Source organism: Gracilinanus agilis, chromosome 1 (genome assembly GCF_016433145.1).
Source record: "Gracilinanus agilis isolate LMUSP501 chromosome 1, AgileGrace, whole genome shotgun sequence".
NCBI lineage: Eukaryota > Metazoa > Chordata > Mammalia > Didelphimorphia > Didelphidae > Gracilinanus > Gracilinanus agilis.
The window spans coordinates 248,736,914-248,756,233 of record NC_058130.1 but is presented as its reverse complement, the minus strand read 5'-3'; the positions used below and the strand labels follow the sequence as shown (position 1 = coordinate 248,756,233).

At 39.1% G+C, this 19,320-nt stretch overlaps 1 protein-coding gene across 1 annotated transcript; it reads right to left on the bottom strand.

The window, feature by feature from the left end:
- Nucleotides 1-3,522: 3,522 nt before the first annotated feature.
- Nucleotides 3,523-19,061, bottom strand: CAVIN4 (caveolae associated protein 4). Its single transcript, XM_044660764.1, has 2 exons — nucleotides 18,412-19,061; nucleotides 3,523-6,336 (listed from the first exon to the last, which is right to left on the bottom strand). The coding sequence occupies exons 1-2, from the start codon at nucleotides 18,817-18,819 to the stop codon at nucleotides 5,617-5,619; spliced, it is 1,128 nt and encodes a 375-aa protein (XP_044516699.1). The 5' UTR covers nucleotides 18,820-19,061; the 3' UTR covers nucleotides 3,523-5,616.
- Nucleotides 19,062-19,320: the final 259 nt, after the last annotated feature.

Below are 19,320 nucleotides of genomic sequence, written 5' to 3'. Positions count from 1 at the left end.
TTCCTTCGTTCCTTTCTTTCTTTCTTTCTTTCTTTCTTTCTTTCTTTCTTTCTTTCTTTCTTTCTTTCTTTCTTTCTTTCTTTCTTTCTTCCCTCTCTTTCTTTCTCTCTTTTCTCTCTTTCTTTCTTCCCTACTCCTCTCTCCCTTCCTTTGTTCCTTCGTTCCTTTTTTCCTTCCTACATCCCTCCCTCTCTCCATCTCCTCCTCCCTTTCTCTAGTTATTTCCCATTCATGGGTTACACTCCTATTTCACCTATGCCTATTAGAACCTTTTACTTCAAAATGAAACTCAAAAGCCACCTCCTACTGGAAGTCTTCCCTAATCTTCTCAGTCATTAGTGCTTTCTCCTCCAAGTTGAATTGTATTTATTGTATATATGTTTACATGTATATATTGATTCCTCCAGTAAAAAAGTAAACATCTTGAGGACAGGTACTATTTCATTTTTTTCTTTTATACGCAGAAGTGTCATAGTAGATACATAGTAGTTGATTAAAAATGCTTATTGAATGATTGGAATCTGTGCAATAGTTGCTGCAGTAATGGCTGTGCTAAGATGTGATTGCCTCATGTTCCTGAACATTGCTGACACTGAAACTTTTTACTCATGTTTCTATAATCAACCTCAGGCAAAATGTTGAAATTTAATTTGGAGTCACTCTCTAGCTGTGACTTAAGTCATTTAGCCTTTGCAAAAGAGTGTGTTGAACTCTCTAAGGTACTATCCAAATATAGACTGATGATAATGATTCTTCTTCCTTCTGGATTCCACCACGGGTATCTTTCCCTCTCATTTTCCAGTAGCCCTGAAAATTCATATACAAATTTGGGGCATATGGGATGTTACAGGAGAAATAACACCTCTGGTGTGAGGGCTTGCTGAGCCCTTTTCTAGGCTGCTCATTCCCCTTTGGCGTCTACCATTCACTCAACACCCACTTGTGGCTCCAAGGAGCTACAGCATGCACAGCAACCATATTCTGGTAAAACTCTCCTGGTGAGGGTCTCTGACTCACCTCAAATCCATCAGTGAGTTAGGCAGATATCTCCTCAAGCACGTGAAGACTGTCCTTGGTAGAATGGGTGGATGAGAACAATTTGTTCCAATGGCCATGAAAGTGGCTAAAACAGGAGCTATGGATGCCTAGAGCCTGGTCAAATATTGAAGATGCCAGCGCCACTCATTGTATCTCAGGCCATCACCAGTTGTCCTGATTTTTGGCTTGCCACTTGACTTTGATCATTTAAAAAAAATAAACTCTTACTTTTCATCTTGGAATCAATACTGTGTATTGGTTCCAAGGCAGAAGAGTGGTAAGGGTAGGCAATGGGTAACTTGCCCAGGGTCACATAGTTGGGAAGTGTCTGAATCCAAATTTGAACCTAGGACCTCCCATCTCTAGGCCTGGCTCTCAATCCACTGAGCTACCCAGCTGCTCCCTGGACTTTGATCACTTTGGAAGTGAGAGTGAGGCTGATGACCTTGTGCAACTCTGCCTCACTTAAATAAAATTCGCTTTCAAGACACCACCCCATGATGTCACTATTCAAAACAAAGGACCAACAGCAGTCCCACAGAAACGGGCTCTTTATAGACACTTCTCTGAGTTCCTCCTATTTCTGACCTATCACCAGTCCCATTCCCTTAGCTTTTCTACCAGGTGACAATTGGATTGTTGTTCTTATTGGGGTTTTTTTTTAATTGGGCAATTGGATTGTAGAGAAAGAAACTGGACCTATGACTTCATTTGGCATAGAAAAGAAAGAAACAAGGACTTTATTGAATGCCTACTACATGGTAACCGTCACTGTGCCAATAGGAAATCCCTCTACCCATGAAGGTACACTTTCTCTAAACTTAGCATCTCAAAGTAAAATGACTAGCCCAGGGTTACATTAGCACTGAGAGTCAGAGGCAGGGCATAGTATATTATATTGAAGAAAATTATGCTCTTTGCTTTTAACTGAGGTCAATAGTGTAGTCAATTCAAAGAAAATTGTTGGAAGGAAAAACTTTCTGAATACTCACAATGACCATTGATTTGGGAGGAAAGCTCTTGTATTTTCTAGGTTCATAGAAAGAAGGACAAATCTGAATGTTTATCTTTCTTAACAAATAGCTGAGGGTTTACAGATACTCTCTCCTAGAGTGCTTCCACATTTTATGGAGTTTTCTTAATAGTCATGGCACAAGGGAAGGGGGGTTATTTATGGAAGAGTGGTTGAAGTTAGAGCATACGAATAAATAACTGGAAGCTTGGAAACTTCTCACTAGCTGCTCCTGGTTAGTAGGAGTGATGGATGGAAGGAGAGGCCCTACATCAAGCTGCTAACTGAGAAAGCAAAGGTGGGAAAAAGCTTCTGTTTGATGTGACATCTTCTGATCATTTCTTTGGGGGACTTTGGGGCTGGGATGACAAAGATTGCTTATTCCCAAGAGACTTTTAAAAACCTAGAGGTAGCAATGTATGTGAAGGGCCTAACTACTATCTTGACTCCTTCCTTATCAGTTTTTTAAAAACCCTCACCCCAACTCTGAAGCTCTTAGCATAATATCTGGCCCATAGTAGGTGCTATATAACATTTATTCCCACCTTCCTTCCCTCTTTTCAATTAAAAAGAAAAATATTTTTGACCATGAAGCCAGCTTGGGGTAGAGCGGTAGTTCTCAAACTTTTTGGTCTCAGGACCCTTTTATATTCTTTAAATTATTGAGGAAGCCCCGCAAAAGAGTTTTTATTTATGTGGGATATATCTATTGGTATTTACCATATTAGAAATAATATCTCTTAGTATTATGAAAAGAGTTTTGACCCTAAAGATCCCCAAAAAGGGTCTTGGGGACCTTCAGGAGTCACAGAGCATGCTTTGAGAATTAAATAGTCAATAAACATTTATTATACACTTACTATATAGTAGGCACTGGAGAAGAGAATTAGAGAGAAGGGCTCTCTAGAAGAAGATAGAGTCTGGGAGACTTCCCAGATTGTGTTCAGACCCTAGTTCTGACACTTACTAACTAATGGACGACCCTGGGTGAAGTTAGTTAATCTATATGTGCCACAAGTAACTACCTAGGATTTACTCAACTAAGGGGAAGAAAGCTTCCCAGCTAAGGAAAGCACAGGCTTCTAGTGGATTAACAAAATAGAAGTCAATGGGAAAATTTGATTTATAGATATCTTGGATGTGATATATCTTTTTGATAATGTGACTTCCTGGGGGCAGCTAGATAGGTCAGTGGATTAAGAGGTGGAAGGTCTGGCCTCAGACACTTCCTAACTATGTGACCCTGGGCAAGTCACTTAACCCCAGTTGCCTAGCCCTTACTGCTCTTCTGCCTTAAGACCTATGCTTGTATAGATTCTAAGATAGAAAGTAAAGGATTGAATTATAAATAAAGTGATATTTTGCATGGGACAGAAGATCCTTAAAATTTCATCTTTTGCTCTCCATTCTCATGGAATCTCTCTGAAACTAGCAATAGTAACTTGCTATTGGAATAGTTACAACATCACACATGTTTTAGTAGTTACGTTTAATTTTGGTTACTGAAAGCAACTGTTTATGATAATGTATAATGATAATTCTTGTAAATATTAAGTGTGCCTTTAGAGAAATGTTTATAAAAGTCCTTTTAATTATTCTTCTTTGAATGTAGAACGATTTAAAATTTGTTATTTTCAAAGTAGTGTTCACTCTGTATACATTTTAATTTTCAACAGATTGCATTTCACAAATATTATGGAACATCAAGGTTGTGTCTGTCCAGGGAATGAGGAAGACCTGATGTTAAATCAAATACCCAAATGCTTCCACCATAAATATTTATATTTAGGCATAAGGGGGCTATTTCCTCTGCATTTTCCCAAATCTTTAGGCTCCCAAAAAAAGAGATAAGAGTATAGAATGGAATAAGTTCAAGGCTACCATTTTTTAATGGCATCATAGGGGTCAAATTAGGTTGAGGCTCTGAAGAGATTTTAAAAGGGCAGACATAGTACTTTACATCTCCAGGGATTTGCTGGTATTCACTTTGTTGGCATTTGTACTTTGTTGTTGACTGGTTCTCCTGGCATGTGACATCAGGAGAAGATTCAGTTATCTGACCATGTGAGTATCGTGGGGATGGAGGGGAGGAGAGGAGAGCAGGTTTGCCCATGAAGTCCCAAGTCTACTCATTTGTCCTTGGATCTCTAGCCATATTGGGAAAGAGATGGAGATAAGGAAACTTGCCTTGGGTGGTGATGTTAGGTTGGCTTGTTGGGTTACTCCTAGGACAGCCTTCTGAAGTATCTAACAGCCTGTTCAGGCACCCAGCAGAGCAGCACATCATTGGCAAGATGACCAGGAGCTGAGTGCTGTTGTCTTGGAAAACAGTAGAGAGCCACTGGGTGAGCTAGATTATGTAGTGAGGTGATTTCCCCCTTCCCCAAGTTTTAAGTAGGAATGCTTAATAACCTCTTTGACAAGCCTGTTGATGCCTTTGTCTCCACCTTCCTTTCAAGAACAAAGGGTCATGGGAGGCAGCTAGGTAGCACAGGGGAGAGAGAGCCAGACCTAGAGTTGGGAGGACCTGGGTTCAAATTTGACCTCAGACATTTCCTAGCTCTATAATCCTAGGCAAGGAATTTAAGCCCAAATTTCATAGCCCTTGCTGCTTTTCTATCTTAGAGTGGATCCTAAGACAAAAAGTAAAGATTAAAAAAGAAGAACAAAGGGAAATGGTGAAGAAGAGGGATTAGAAAACTAAAAATTGCCTTAGACATGACCTTTCTACTTTATGTTCATTTTCATTGTAGTAAAAAGCATTTTAGCCTATTTGCCAACTGAGTAAAAACTTTGGGGCTATGCTGAAGACACAAGAAAAGACTGGAATCCAAAGGGGTTGAGACACAAATGCAGTAAGTTATGAATTATTACTGGAACTCAGAATTTGGAGAACATTGGCTGGAAATGGTGAAGCTTCTGAGGAGGTACTTTTTACCCAGTTGTGGTAGGAAGTAAACTGTTGCTTGGTGATCCAAGCATCTAGGCCACAACCCCACAGGATTAGAAGAAACAATGGCCCCATGGGCTACTGGGTTGTTCCAGTTCAGGGGCAAAAAGTACCATACACAAGAATGCAAGTATTTAAAATGATTTTTTGAATGAATAGACAGCCATATTTTAGAGCAAAATGCTGCTGCTTATACTACTACAATAATTCATTTGCAAAAGGCCATATCAATTAAAACATTTCTTTTGTTTCCTTTAGATAACCAAATGTTCCAAACTTTTAAACTCTTTCCCCTGGTAGCCAGAGAGAAAAGGGATTAAATAAATTTCCACAGTTGTGAAGGGAAAAGTAAAATCCAATAACCTGATCAACTGCAACAAAAAAGCTTCATCATTCATTGGGATTTTATTCCTCCATTAAGGGGGAGAATGCCAATAAAATGTAATTCTTATATTGCCGGGCTTATTAAAACATAACAGATAACCTGGAACACGTTGAATGAAATAAAAGCATTTATCTATTTTCATATGATGTTAAAAATAAATATTACTATTTTTTCTGGTTAGAATTGTTTGATGAAGCTGATACACACAATCAGGGGCTGTTTGGTTCTCTTTTATGCTGATTGTTTTAAATCTAGCAAAAGGGGTTCCTCGTTACTTCCTTTTTCAGGGGGTTGCAGAACTATATTTTCCATAGGAATCTGGGTTTCCTCTTCTGCTTGGGGAAGATAGACTTCTCTGCCTTGTACGTTCTCTGATGTAGCTGTCATTTCTGTGTAGAGCTCATTTAGGGGTTCATCAGCCTCACTCCTGCTAATGATATCCACTCCCATTTCCTGAATGCCCTCTTGGCCTTCTGCAGTGGTTCTTTCTTTGCCTTTCTTATGGAGATGCATCTTGAAAGTTTCCTTTGTTGGAGTTGCTTTAGAAATTGTTTTCTTAAATTTTTCACCAGATTGCTTTAGTCTTTCTCCTCCTGTCTGCCTCAGTCTCTCTCCTGACTGTCTCAGTCTCTCTCCTGACTGCCTCAGTCTCTCTCCTGACTGCCTGATCCTTTCTCTCCTCTCAGGAGTCACAATTCTAGTCCGAATTCTATCTACCTTCTTGTCAAAATTCTGTCTTGTCTTCTGCATGTTTTCTTTAGAGAAGGCCTTTTTGATGTCATCAATTCGCTTCTTTCCTGACTTTTTAAATTGGGTGGCTCTGCTTTCTTCAATTTCATATTCTTCATCAGAAGAGAGATCATCTGGGAGGCAGAATTCATCTTCTTGTATATTCTCAAGCAGACTTTTTTCCTTAACAACAGAGAGAGATGTAGGGCATTGGACCTCCTCCTGGGTAGAGGGAAAGGAAATAAAGGAAATTGTGATGATATCCATATCTATACCATTTAAAAGTTTATAACACCCTTGGGAAGTAGGTAGAGCAAGTGATTTAAGCCCCATTTTACAGATGAAGAAATGGAAGCTCAAAGGGGATAAAGTGACTTATACAGTCACTCAACTAGTAGGTGGCAGAAGTAGGGCTTAAATTTAGGTCTTCTTATGACCAGAGATAACATCATCCTTTTGTGAGCTGTGTGTGTATGTATGACATCTAAATGTATAGGAAGGTAGCCCGAGGGGAAGAGAGGCATAGACAGCTATTGATAGAATCTTGCCAACCCTCTCCAAGGGAGACTGATTCTTGCCTTGAAGGATATTGAAGAAAGAGTTGAAAAGCCAAGAGCCACAAAGCTGTCTTCTAAAAAGAAGGCATCATCTCAGACTAGAATGATATCTGTATGCCCCCCACCAATACTGATGGCCCTAGGGTATAATTGTTTTAGGTTAAAGGCACTTTGCAAGATGCCATTCCTTAATGGGGAAGGGGAATCAAACTTGCATTCACTGTTTTGACTCCTTCCCACCAAATGGTAGTTACACAAAAGACCACCTCAAATAGTGAAAAGCAAGCAAATGTTAAAGAGATTCCTCCAAGACCTCATACTAAATAAAGGATATTTTAAAGTCACACAAAACTTTAAAAAGTATAGGATCTACAAGTGATCAATAAGTAAAAATTCTTTTTTTTAAACTCTCACCTTCTGTCTTAGAACCAATATTAAGTATCACTTCTAAGACAGAAGGGTAGCAAGAGGTAGGCAATTGGGGTTAAGTGACTTGCTCAGGGTCACACAGCAAGGAGATGTTTGAGATCACATTTGAATCCAGGACCTCCTATCTCCAGACCTATCTCTCTATCCATTGAGTCATATAGCTGATCCAAAAAATAATAATTCTTAAAAGAAACTCTATATCAAACCCGGCCTCAGCCACTTCCCAGCTGTGTGACCCTGGGCAAGTCACTTGACCCCCATTGCCCACCCTTTCCACTCTTCCACCTATGAGACAATATACCGAAAGTACAAGGGTTTAAAAAAAAAGAAACTCTATAAACCTATTTTGTACCCATTAAATCAGCTTAACAAATTAAAACCAAAGAAAGATTCAAGAGGGTTAAAAAAACACCTTGCCCACTGAGCCACACTTACATATATATAAATTTTATTTCCCAGGGTAGCTAGGTTGCTCAGTGGATTGAGCACTAAGCCTAGAGACAGGAGGTTTTAGGTTCAAATATGACTTTAGGCACTTCCTAGCTGTTTGACTCTGGGAAAACTGTCTGAGTATAATTGTCATTATTTCATCATCATCTTTGTGTTTTGAATCCTCATTTATTTTCTCTTTTTAAATCTGCTTATAGTTTTGAACCTTGGATGTAAATTCTCCCTCTTGACCTATTAGTTTTTGAGTATTATTTAGATTGGCTAAAAAAAGTACCAGTATGTAAAGTGGCAAATTTGCCTATCATTGACCTATACACTCTTCTGCCTTGGAACTGATACTTAGTATTGATTCAAAGATAGAAGATAGAGGTTTAATTTTTTTTTATTTCTCTATGAATTTAACAAAAATCAGTAAACATGAGTATTTCAATATAAAAGAAAAACAGAAAAGAGGATGTTACATGCAACTGTGAACTATTACATCTAGTTGGTTTTTTTTAAGTGTGTATTCAATTTAACATGGTAGCAACAAAACTGCCCTGCTTGTCAGAATTCCCCTCTGAACTCCTTTCTGCTCACTTCTGTGCATTTAAAATGTGTCATTGACACTTGCTTCTTCTTCTTTTTATCCTTATAGCTCCCCACCAACTGTCTCCCACCCCAGATGAGAGTCCTTCCTGGTGAAAAAGAAGTTTAGTCAGGCAAAATAAACACGCAGCCAGCCACTTTCCAGAGGGGGGAGAAGAAGCAGTAGCAACTTAATTAAGCCTTTTCTTGTGCTCTGCTTATTTTGTTAACATATTTGTTATCTTTTGTTACTTAAAATTCCCTGGCACTGAGCACAGGGATTATAGATGCAAAAAGAAACATGTGTGGGAGCCCTGTTGCTCTGATGAATCAGTAATCAAGGGAGGAATCAAAATACCTTATAATTCCTCCTCACCCCTAACGCCTGCTATAGCCACAGGCTGTACTATCAGTAGGAAGGTCTGAGTATGAGATTGGGGTGGAGGGGAGAAAAAAAGAGGGGAGGGTTCTGCTTCCTTTAAAAATTACTTTTATTCTCAGTTCCAAATTCTCCTTCCCTACCCATTGAGAAGGCAAGAAATATGATACCCATTATACATATGAAGTCATATAAAACCAATTTCCACATTAACCATGTTCCTGAGGAGTGGTGGAGCAAGAAAATAAAGGAAAATAAAAATATATGTCAGTCTGCACTCTGAGTTCATCAGGGAAGAGAAGAGTTAAAGACTAATGGCTGATGGCCATCACTCCTCCAATCCCAGCCTCAAGAGTTGAGCTTTTCTCTTCCTCTCTCGGTAAAAACAGAATGTGGTCAAATGGCTGTTGTGTGGACAGTACCCAGAGATGCTCTGGTGATGTAGGATTATTTTCTGACCAGGGGATTGGCCAGGGAACTGCTGAGGCCCTCCAAGCCACTTTTATGATTCCTGGTGGATCCAGTTCTTGAGTGACAATTGGAGAAGTCAGCCACAACACTTCAGAGCTACACGGATCCATGTTTCATCTGTGTAGGTACTTCCTTGATGAAGTTAAAAGATAAAAAGGAGAAGCAACAGAAACAAAGAAATGGAAAGACTTTGAACTTGGCCATTTATGCCTTATAAAAAACATACCCCTCTTTGATTTCTGATAGGCTGGTATAAAGGAAAAAAACATTTTTAAGGACATTTTTTTTACTCTTTTAGGAGGTGTGAAAATGTTTCTCAATCAATGTTTTGGAATTATAGGTTAGTTACCCACTGACTCAGGGCAGCAACGTGGCACAGTGGATGGAGCTCCAGGACTGGAATCAGGAAGACTCATATCCTCAAACTCATATCTAGCCTCAGTCACTTACTAGCTGTGAAACCCTGTACAAGTCACTTAACCCTGTTTGCCTTAGCTTCCTCCTCCATAAAATGAGCTAGAATAAGGGAATGGAAAAACCACTCCAGTATCTTTTCCAAAAACAAAACAAAGCCCAAATGGGATCACATTCGGACATGTCTAAGATGACCGAACAATAAGCCCACCCACCTATTCAGAAACTAGTCATTTCTTGGTGGCACTTACAAAATAAGAGAAAAATCTGACATCAGGGTCATCTCCAGCATTTGAGAAGAAAGTTGACTATGGAGCAAGAACCCAATTGTACTTTGATTTTTCCCTTGCACCTTTTTCTGGGTGTGGAAGTGGAGGGAGGTTTCTTTCTCCTCCCTACCTTTACCTATCTAGTTTTACCTAATTTACCCACCTAATAATATCTTGTGTGTAGTTTTAGGAAATGTCATACCTCATAGAGAGAAGACCCAGGCGGTTGGTCTGTGAGTTGAGGACGACATCATAGAGAATTAGGCATGAGGAACCCAGCAAAGCAAACCATCCAGCACAAATGCTACAGCAGCATAAGGATGGGACAAGAAAAAGAAAGCTATCTTGGGCCCTTGATGTACCAGGGATGCAGGTTGCTTTCACCATGTGCCTTCCCTACATGGGTTCATCTCCAATGCACTCTGCATGTGGGCTCAACCTTTCCACTGACAGCGCTTGTATTTGGGGGAGGGTATGCTCCAGGTTCATGGGAGAAATGTCGAACGTCTCCTATTCTTATAATGATATCTCAGGAAGTATCTTTTCTTTGAGCCAGTTGTTCTTCACCAACTACTGAAGGTAAATATGTCAGTGAAGCTTAGGGGCTAGGAATGTGAACTCACATTGTACCTCGAACCCAATTAGAGTTTCTATGATTCCTGGTGGACCCAGCTCTTGAGTGGCAGTTGGAGAAGTCAGACACAACAGTTCAGAGCTGTAAGGATCCATCTGTGTAGGCACTTCCTCCATATATATATATATTATATATATACACACACACATACATATATGCATATATAAAAATAAACATATAACAAATATGGATATACATATGGGTATGAATAATAAATATATATAACTAAATGATATAAATAAATATGCATATATGTATAAATAATGTAATGGGTAAAATAGAGAATGGCCAGAGTTTTAAGCATTTATTAATAAAATAAGAAGGTGAGAAGAGAGTGAGGAGTTATTAGCCAGCTATATGGAGAATCAATCATAAGCAGGTTAACCCTACTTAAGAGAAATATATCTATATCTCTTCTCTCTCTCTCTCTCTCTCTCTCTCTCTCTCTCTCTCTCTCTCTCTCCTCTCATTTCTTCATTTTATTAATAAATGCTTAAAACTCTGGTTAGGCTCTATTTTACCCATTACAATAATATAAATAAGTATATAAATCTATAAAGAAATAATAAATATGTGTATAAATAAATGTACTTATTCACATATACACATACATATATATTAGACACATACACACACACACACATATAAAACCCTCTTGGTCTTTGCAAGTTGCTGTGAATGCAAAAAATTCACCAGTCCTGCCAATCTGGTGATGAGCCTTCCTGATTTTATATAAGCTGATCCTCAATGGACAGAAATATATTTTTTTGTCACCCAGTAACTTGGAAGGACCTGTCAGATCTTATGGGATAACCTTCAAGAACCCAGGATCTGTCATGATGAGGAAGATATTAGGGGAGGGTTGTTAATTGTGGAGAATTCATTGTAAAAAGAGATTGACAAACACTGTTCCTAGGAGAAGAGGAAATATTGTTCTAATACAGAGTCTTCTTTTCAAACCCAATTTTTCATAATTGAATTTAATGAGTACTAATTAGCATCCTTTGTTTGATTTGTTCAATTTCCCTTAATCACCTCGGCTCTCTTTTCCCCATTTCCTTCTTTCCTACTCTCTCTCCCTCTGCCCCCTCTCCTGTTCTTCTCCTTTCCCTTTTTTTCTCTGCTGCTGCCTATCTCTCCTTCATCAAGTCACAGACTCACTCTCTTTTATTTACCCATCACATAAAATATGTGTATGAAAGTGTGTGGCAATGGAAAGACAAATGGCAGCTATAAATAGGTTATGGCATATTATCAACAATGACTTGCATAGGAGAAGGGGGATAAAAGACATCACTGAAGCAGTTTATGCTCTGGAAAGAAGATGTGATGGTTATATAGTGAATATGAGCAATAACAAATGGACAGGCTGAATACTCCATTTGTATTTCAAAGACATACTTGCCCCCTTAGCATGGTGGGTGTCTCCACCTTGGCTTCTCTCTTCATTTCTCCCCATCTCTCATTGTTTGTCTGTTTCTCTCTTTGTATTTTTTTTCTCTGTCAAGGTCTCTATGTTGCTTTCTATTTGTGTGTGTGTGTATGTGTGTTTCTCTCTCCAGCAGACCCAATTTACTATAACACCTTAACTTTCCACATGAAAAATACTTAAGTCCAAGGGGATATCGATTATCCAAGATCGTAAAGCTCTTTCATGAGTGTCAGAAACAGTGTTTGATATTTGGTCCTCTTACACTAGAACCAATGCCCTTCCCTCTCTAACACTCTTTCCTGAGATGCATCAAAGTCTAAAGAGATATGTGTGTGTATCACATCAGCTTGTCCAAGAAGTAGTGTGGAATTATGTTAGAGTGGCTGCAGAAGTATGCACACACACACATTCCCTCTCCCTCTTCCTCCCCGCCTCCCCCTCTCTCTCTTTCTTCTTTCTTTCTTCCTTCCTTCCTTCTTTCCTCTCTCTCTGTCTCTGTCTTTCTGTCTGTCTCCCTTTCCTCCACCCATGTGGAACAATATCAAGGAATAAGGAAAAAATAAATAAAATGTAAGCAAGAAAATAGGCAACAAATGAATCTTCCAAACCCAAAGCATGTAGGAACCTAGAAAGGGAGTTTCCAGGAAGAGTCTAGGAAAGGGAAAGTGGGGTAGGATTGAACTCAGACTTTCCTCTATCCTTTTTTGTTTACTCTCTGTCTTAATCTAGCTGGCAACAATGAGATTTCTATGATGATACTCACTGGATTTTTCACTAAAATAACTTAAATTAGGTAATAGGTGACAGGCATGCTTTAAAAGAAAAAAGCAGCTAAACAAACCAGAGCTATATTTCTCATATTCAAAGCTTTTGAGATAAAATTGACAACTCCCATTTATGAAAACTCTCTCATCTTTAAATAGCTTTCTTAAAACTATTTTATGAAACAAATAGTCTAAGTATTATTATATTTATAATTCAGGTGAGGAAACTGAGGCTGAGAAAGATTAAATGACTTGGCCAGGGTCAACTAATATCAGAACTGGGACTTCTCTCTCTACCACAAAGCTATAACTTGCTTTACTGTTTCTCTCTCCAAACATTCCATTTCCTGTCTCTGTCCCTTTGCCCTGGAATGCCCTCCACCCATGCCTGTGAATCCCTTCCTCACTCCACTCTGCCACTTAGACTGCTTCAAAGTTCAGCTTAAATATCACCTCCTACATGAAGCCTTTCCTAATCCCCACAGCTGCCAGGCTTCCTCTGTTGAACTAACATTGTGTTTATTCTGTGTGTGCATGTGTCATCTTCTTACATGCTTACATTTCATTTCTCCTTTAGAACATAAATTCTTTGAAGACAAGCGTGATAGAAAATTTGGCAGGTTCCCGAGGCCACTCTGGTCCCTCAATTCTACTCTTTAGCTCTTCCTGGGATTTTACACACCTCATAGTCTGAGCCATAGCCTGGTGGACCTGAATTTGTCAGAAGTCTTTTCTTGAGTTCCAATTGCAGTTATTTTCTTGAGTTTCTGATCTGAAGACTGCAGAAAGGGGAATTGTGTTTTATATCTTTATTTTATTCATGGCTTCTGCACTTTCAATTTTTAAAAGGATTTTAAAATAATAAGAATAGCTAGTATTTATATGGTGCTTTAAGGCTTGCAAAGTGGTTTACAAATATTATCTCATTTTTTTCCTCATAATCCTGGAAAGAGGGTACCAATTATTATCTCCATTTTACAGATGAGCAAATGGAGGCAGACAAAGGTGACTTGCCTAGCATCATACAGCTAGCAGCTGTCTGAGACTGGTTTGAAACATAGTCCTTTGTGACTCCAGGTTCAGAGTTTTAGACTTCGCCCTACCTATCTACCTCAAAGTCATTTTTAGTTGGATTTTATGAGTGTCAGTTGCATTTTTTAAAAAACATGAAATAGGCTGAACTATCAAATTTATGTTTAGCCCACAATATCACATGCCTGACATGATAGTATGATGGTATTATATCAAACATCACTATACCTCACACACATTTGTATATATGTATTTATTGTATTTTTAAAATTTCCTTTCTTCTTTTTTTGTTCCTTCCTCCCCTCCCTCCCTCCCTTCTTTTTCTTCCTTCCTTCCTTCCTTCCTTCCTTCCTTCCTTCCTTCCTTCCTTCCTTCCTTCCTTCCTCTTTCAAGATAAGCTACCTATTAACTAAATTACAATCCTACTCATCTTGGACTTGGACATTAGTGGGGCCATCTTAACATTTATCTTTTTTGTTATATTTATCTATTTATCTATTTGTTAAGTCCCATATTGTATTGCCTATAAAGAAGCGACACAGTTCCATCTGCTCTGTACCAGTGTGCCTTTGAACCTATTTTCGTGCTTTTCTAAAAAAAAAAAAATCTCATTGACTAGTCCATAGTCCTCACCTCCTCCCCAATCTAACGCTGCTATAGCATGTGTGCACACATAAGCCCACTATGGAAAAATAACATTTGATATTCAAAGTGTCCTATCTTTCCTGAGATATGGCTGATGCTAAGGGGAATAGGAAAACCAGTTGCTGGAATGGGGATTTGGGTCAGGAAGTATAGACTCTGAGACATAAAATTCAAAGAATTTGGAAGAGCTAATCTTTTCTTCAGATCCACCTGTCTCCCCAAAGCCTCGGTCCTTTTAGGGAAGCTGTTGTTGTTCCTGACCCATCCCTTTCCCCGCCTGCACTGGCATTCCAGCATGGGCAGGCGTGGGATTGCCATGCTCCCTTCTGACTCAGAGCATCATAGAGGCTAGAGCCGGCAGTGAAGATCAAAGCCATCTAGTCAAATTCAAAGAGAGGCAGATACCTGTGGGCCACATATTGACTTAGAAAATCTCAAATGAACGTTATCTGTGTTGCACTGTATTTTTATTTATTTTGTTAAACATCTTCCAATTACATTTTAATCTGGCTCAGCCCCTCTCAGGAGTTTTTCTGGCCCCTGGTGGCCCACTGGTTGTGAGTTTGACACCTTTGTTCATCCCAACTCCCTTCTTTTGTAGATAAATAAATCAAACGTCCAGAAATTCTGTTATGCTTAGGATTGGTTGTAAAGTTTCACTTTTTAATAACTTCTATGTCTTTTGTACAGCACCATCACATTTGGAAAACTGATTTTGTACATGAGGATTTGGTAAAATGCCAGTGATGATAATGTGGACAATTTGGAGAAAATTAGCATCTAGTAGAAATAGAAGTAGGATAAGATTCAAGAAAACTGGGTTCTTGTCAGCTTTGCTAATTGGGTAGTTATTTTTTAACCCATACTTCCTGTCTTCGAATCAATACTGTGTAAAGGCTAGGCAATGGATGTTAAGTGGCGTGCCTATGGTCACACAGCTAGGAAGTGTGTAAGGTCAGATTTGAACCCAGACAGATTTGTCTCTAGGCCTGGCTCTCAATCCACTGAGCAACCTAGCTGCCGCTTTATATTATCTTGAGTAAAGGGCAGCTGGGTGGTGGAGTGGATAGAGCACCAGAACTGGAGTCAATAAGACTTGAGTTCAAATCCAACCATGGACATTTATAAGCTGTATGATCCTGGGAAAGGCGCTTAAAGCCCTTTTGCCTCAGTTTCCTTATTTGTAAAATGAGCTAGAGAAGGATGGCAAACTACTCTAGTATCTTGACCAAGAAAATCCCAAATGGGGTCACAAAGAGTGGAACATAATTCAAATGACTAAACAAAAACAACAATAGTAATCTTGAGTAAATAATGGTATGTTTCTGGATCTCAGTTTTCTTCTTCACAAAATTAGGGGGTGAACTCTATGATTTCTTAGGTCCCTTCCAAGTTTGACTTCATATATTTCTATAAGTTAAATGGGGGAATACAATATTACTTCTATTAAAGATCTATCCTCTCCTAATGTCTAACTTAATGAGTAGGCAATATGGTATAATGGAAAGAATACTAGATTGTGTTCAAATCTTGGCTCTGCTGCTTAATATTTGGCCTTGGGTAAATCACTTTATTTTTAGGGACCTTAGTTTCTTTATGTGTAAAATGAGAAGTGTGGGATGGATGACCTAAGGTCCTTTCCACCTCTAACTACTATGAAGTTCTGTGATATTCATGGACTCAATTCAAAAACATTTATCAAATGTTGGCCACTGGAAGAGACATAAAACTGATAGAACATCAGTGGTGGGCTGGGCAATTTATGCAGAATACAATGGAGAATTAGAGAGAAAAATAAGATTTGGTTCACTTCATTTAACATCTGACAACTTAGCAGAAGAAAATATACTAAAGGTCTAAAGCCTCATGCAGCTGACCCTTCTCAAAGACCATCTCTACCACCATGGAAAGATCTGCATGATGGGCCAGGACATAGATCATGTCCATAGACTGAGTATCAGCTTAGATAAAATCAAAGAGGATCACCATGGGAAGTTGGCAAAATGATAGAAATTTTTTGGTCACAGCAACGCCATATGGTTTCCTAAGGTGTGATGTGGAGAAGTTGTAATCTGTGTCAGTAGAGGGAAAACACACATTGATAGAATCATTGTTCCTTCCTTCCTCTCTCCCTCCCTCTCTCCCTTCCTTCCTCCTTCCTCTTCTTTCCTTCCTTCCTTCCTTCCTTCCTTCCTTCCTTCCTTCCTTCCTTCCTTCCTTCCTTCCTTCCTTCCCCCTTCCTTTTTTCCTTTCTTTCTCCCAAGGAAAAGGCATGGAGCTGAGAGATGGAACATTACAGGCAAGGAACAGCAAGCAAGTAAGCCAGTATAGTTGAAAAGTACAGCATGTGGAAGAGAATAAAATATAAGACTGGAAAGGCAGGAAGAGGTCAGGTTGTGACAAGCTTTCAGTACTAAATAGAGGATTTAATATTTGGTTCTGGAAGCCACTAGAGTTTAATGAGTAGGGTGGTGTGACTTGGCTAGATATTCTAGAAAAATCACTTTGGCAACTAAACAAAAGGAGGATTAGAGAGGGGTAAAACCTTGAAGCAGGGATACCCATGAGGTAGTGCAATAATCCATCTACCTATTTGACAGCAGTGACTGATCAATTAAGAGAAGGGTCAAATAGCCTACATGAAAAACCAACCTTAGTATGAGTTCCATCACTGCTCCATTCAGAGTGTGTAACACAGTGCTGGTGCTGATGACATGTTGGCCATCAATGGTTGCATCATTATCAGAAAGTCTTGCCAAAGGTGGCTATTTAAAAATACAGTTCTGGGAGTTAGATGTTGGGTCTGGTGTCTCTGTTTGTGGCTTATAACCTCCTGCCTCCATTTTAGCCTCCTAGACCTCTTGGCGGATGCTCAGCCACTCATTTACCCAGGTTGGTTCTGTTGTCCATTTTATAGATCAAGAATGTGAAGTACAAAATAGTACTTTGTTTATTTGGTGGGATAGTGGGAAGAGGGATCTGAACTTTTAGCTTCTTTTATGTGGGGATCATCCTTGTGTTAACTCCCTACCCTTGGCAACTCTATGATAAAATTTTAGATAGTTGCCCAGGAGAGCTAAGGAGTGGGTTGATTTGCCCATGGCAACAGAGCTAGTAGATTTCCAATACAGGATTTGAATTCAGTACTTCCTGACCTCAAGGCCAGTCCTCTGTCTATTTTATAATGCTGCCTCACACTTGCCTCAACATAGACTATTGGATAGAAAGTAGGACAGACTCATAGGATCTTATATTCAAAGCCAAAGAGGACCTTTCAGATAATCACATCTAAACCTATCATTTTACAGAAGAGGAAACTGAGGCCAAAGGAGGTTAAGTGCCTTGCCCAGGGTGACACAGCTACTAATGATCTGAGTCAAGATTCATCCTAGTACATTCTTGCCTTGAAATACAGCACTGGATCAACTATAACTTTGCTTCCTTTCACTTCCCCAATCTAGTAGTGCTGATGGCTCTTCTTACTATGGCTTCTATTTTTCAGCATTTCAACCTATATCCGAAGGTTATATAAATAGAGTTTCTTTTATTATTTTGGTCCATTCCTAATGAGGTAAAAAGTTAAAAAGCAGCAAAGATGATTGTCATGTATGGCTGATGGGCTGAGAAAGCCTGCCTCATATTGCATTTCACAGGCAAGAAATAGCCTTGACTGATCCACACAGTTCATTTTACACTTAATGGTTGAGAAGCCTGTGGTACTAATAATAGCACGTTGGTTCCCGTCAGGAGGATTTTGCGCTGAAACCCCTTGGGAAACCAGGGTCCATTTTACAGTGTCATAGATTTTTTTTTCGTTTAATAATTTTTATTTTTTAGAAAAGTTAACATGGTTACATGATTCATGCCCTTCACCACCCCACCCCGACTTCCCCACCCCCCATAGCCAATGCACATTTCCACTAGTCAGTGTCATAGATTTTTGAGCTAGAAGGGACCTTAGAGGTCATTATCTCGACCCCTCATTTTACAGAAGGGGAACTGGCACACACACAAGTAACTTGCCCAAGGTCACACGTTAAGTATAATGGCAGAGCCAAGACCTAAGTCCAGGTTCTCTTACTCTAATTATATAACACTCTCCTTTCTCTTTCTCAAAGATGCATCCACTCTCTCGTGTCATAATTAATCTTTATCATACAAAGAGTGACCTCTTTCCTTTGAAAACTATTTGTAGGACAATGAAAGTCTGGAAGAAACTCGGGGTAACAAAAATAAATCCAAAAGCAAGCTTACCTGGAATATAACCACTCGAAATTTGTTTTTTCTTAGCACCTCTTCTTGCTTGGTTTCCACCTTCTTCACATTTAGGCTATGCTTCTCCACACGAGCTTTTATTTCTTTCACATGAGCACTGACTTTCCGGGTTTTCTCAAACAACTTGTTCACTACATAGCCTGTGTTACTGTGTGCCTGAGAAAGCTTCAACATGTCGATCTGGACAGATTTGATTGTATTTTCCATTAAGCGATGACGCTCTTCTATTCTCTTCTGACTCTCTTGGACACCATCTATAATCGTAGCCACCTTGTCTAGGACGGTCACAATTGTCAGCGCTGCGTCTTGGTCTTCATCTAATGATACGCCTGAGAGTCGATTTTGATGGATTTTGTCAGCATTGGCGGTCGATTCGTTGTGATCCATTCTGCTTTTTTTTTTTTTTTTCCTCTTCTAGGCTTATCCTTACAGTGGCTGAAATGTTACTCTCCCTACGATTAATTCTGGCACTTAAAGCAAAAAGTTAGCTTGACAGCTGGCCACATAGACATTTAAAGGGTAGAAAACTCCACCCCTGGAGGTTGGTCAAGTATTTATAACTAGAAATATTCATATGCAATTGTTCTGCAATATGAAACCCCTCAACAAGTCTGACACTGAGCTTCACATGCAGGGGTATTCTAAAATTGTCTGTTGACAGACCAAGGAACTCAAAGAGCACAGTAATGTCAGAAGAGGAAAACATAAAACAGGTCCACTAGAATTCCAGGAAGTTCATTTATCATATGAGGGAGAGAAAAAAAAAAACAACCTGGAAATTTTCATGGTGGTATTATTACCCTCATTTCATTGACTCTTTTTTTTTTCCTTTTAGTTAATTTTAGGCAATAATTTTTAAAAAGCAAATCAATATTTATAACATGAAGC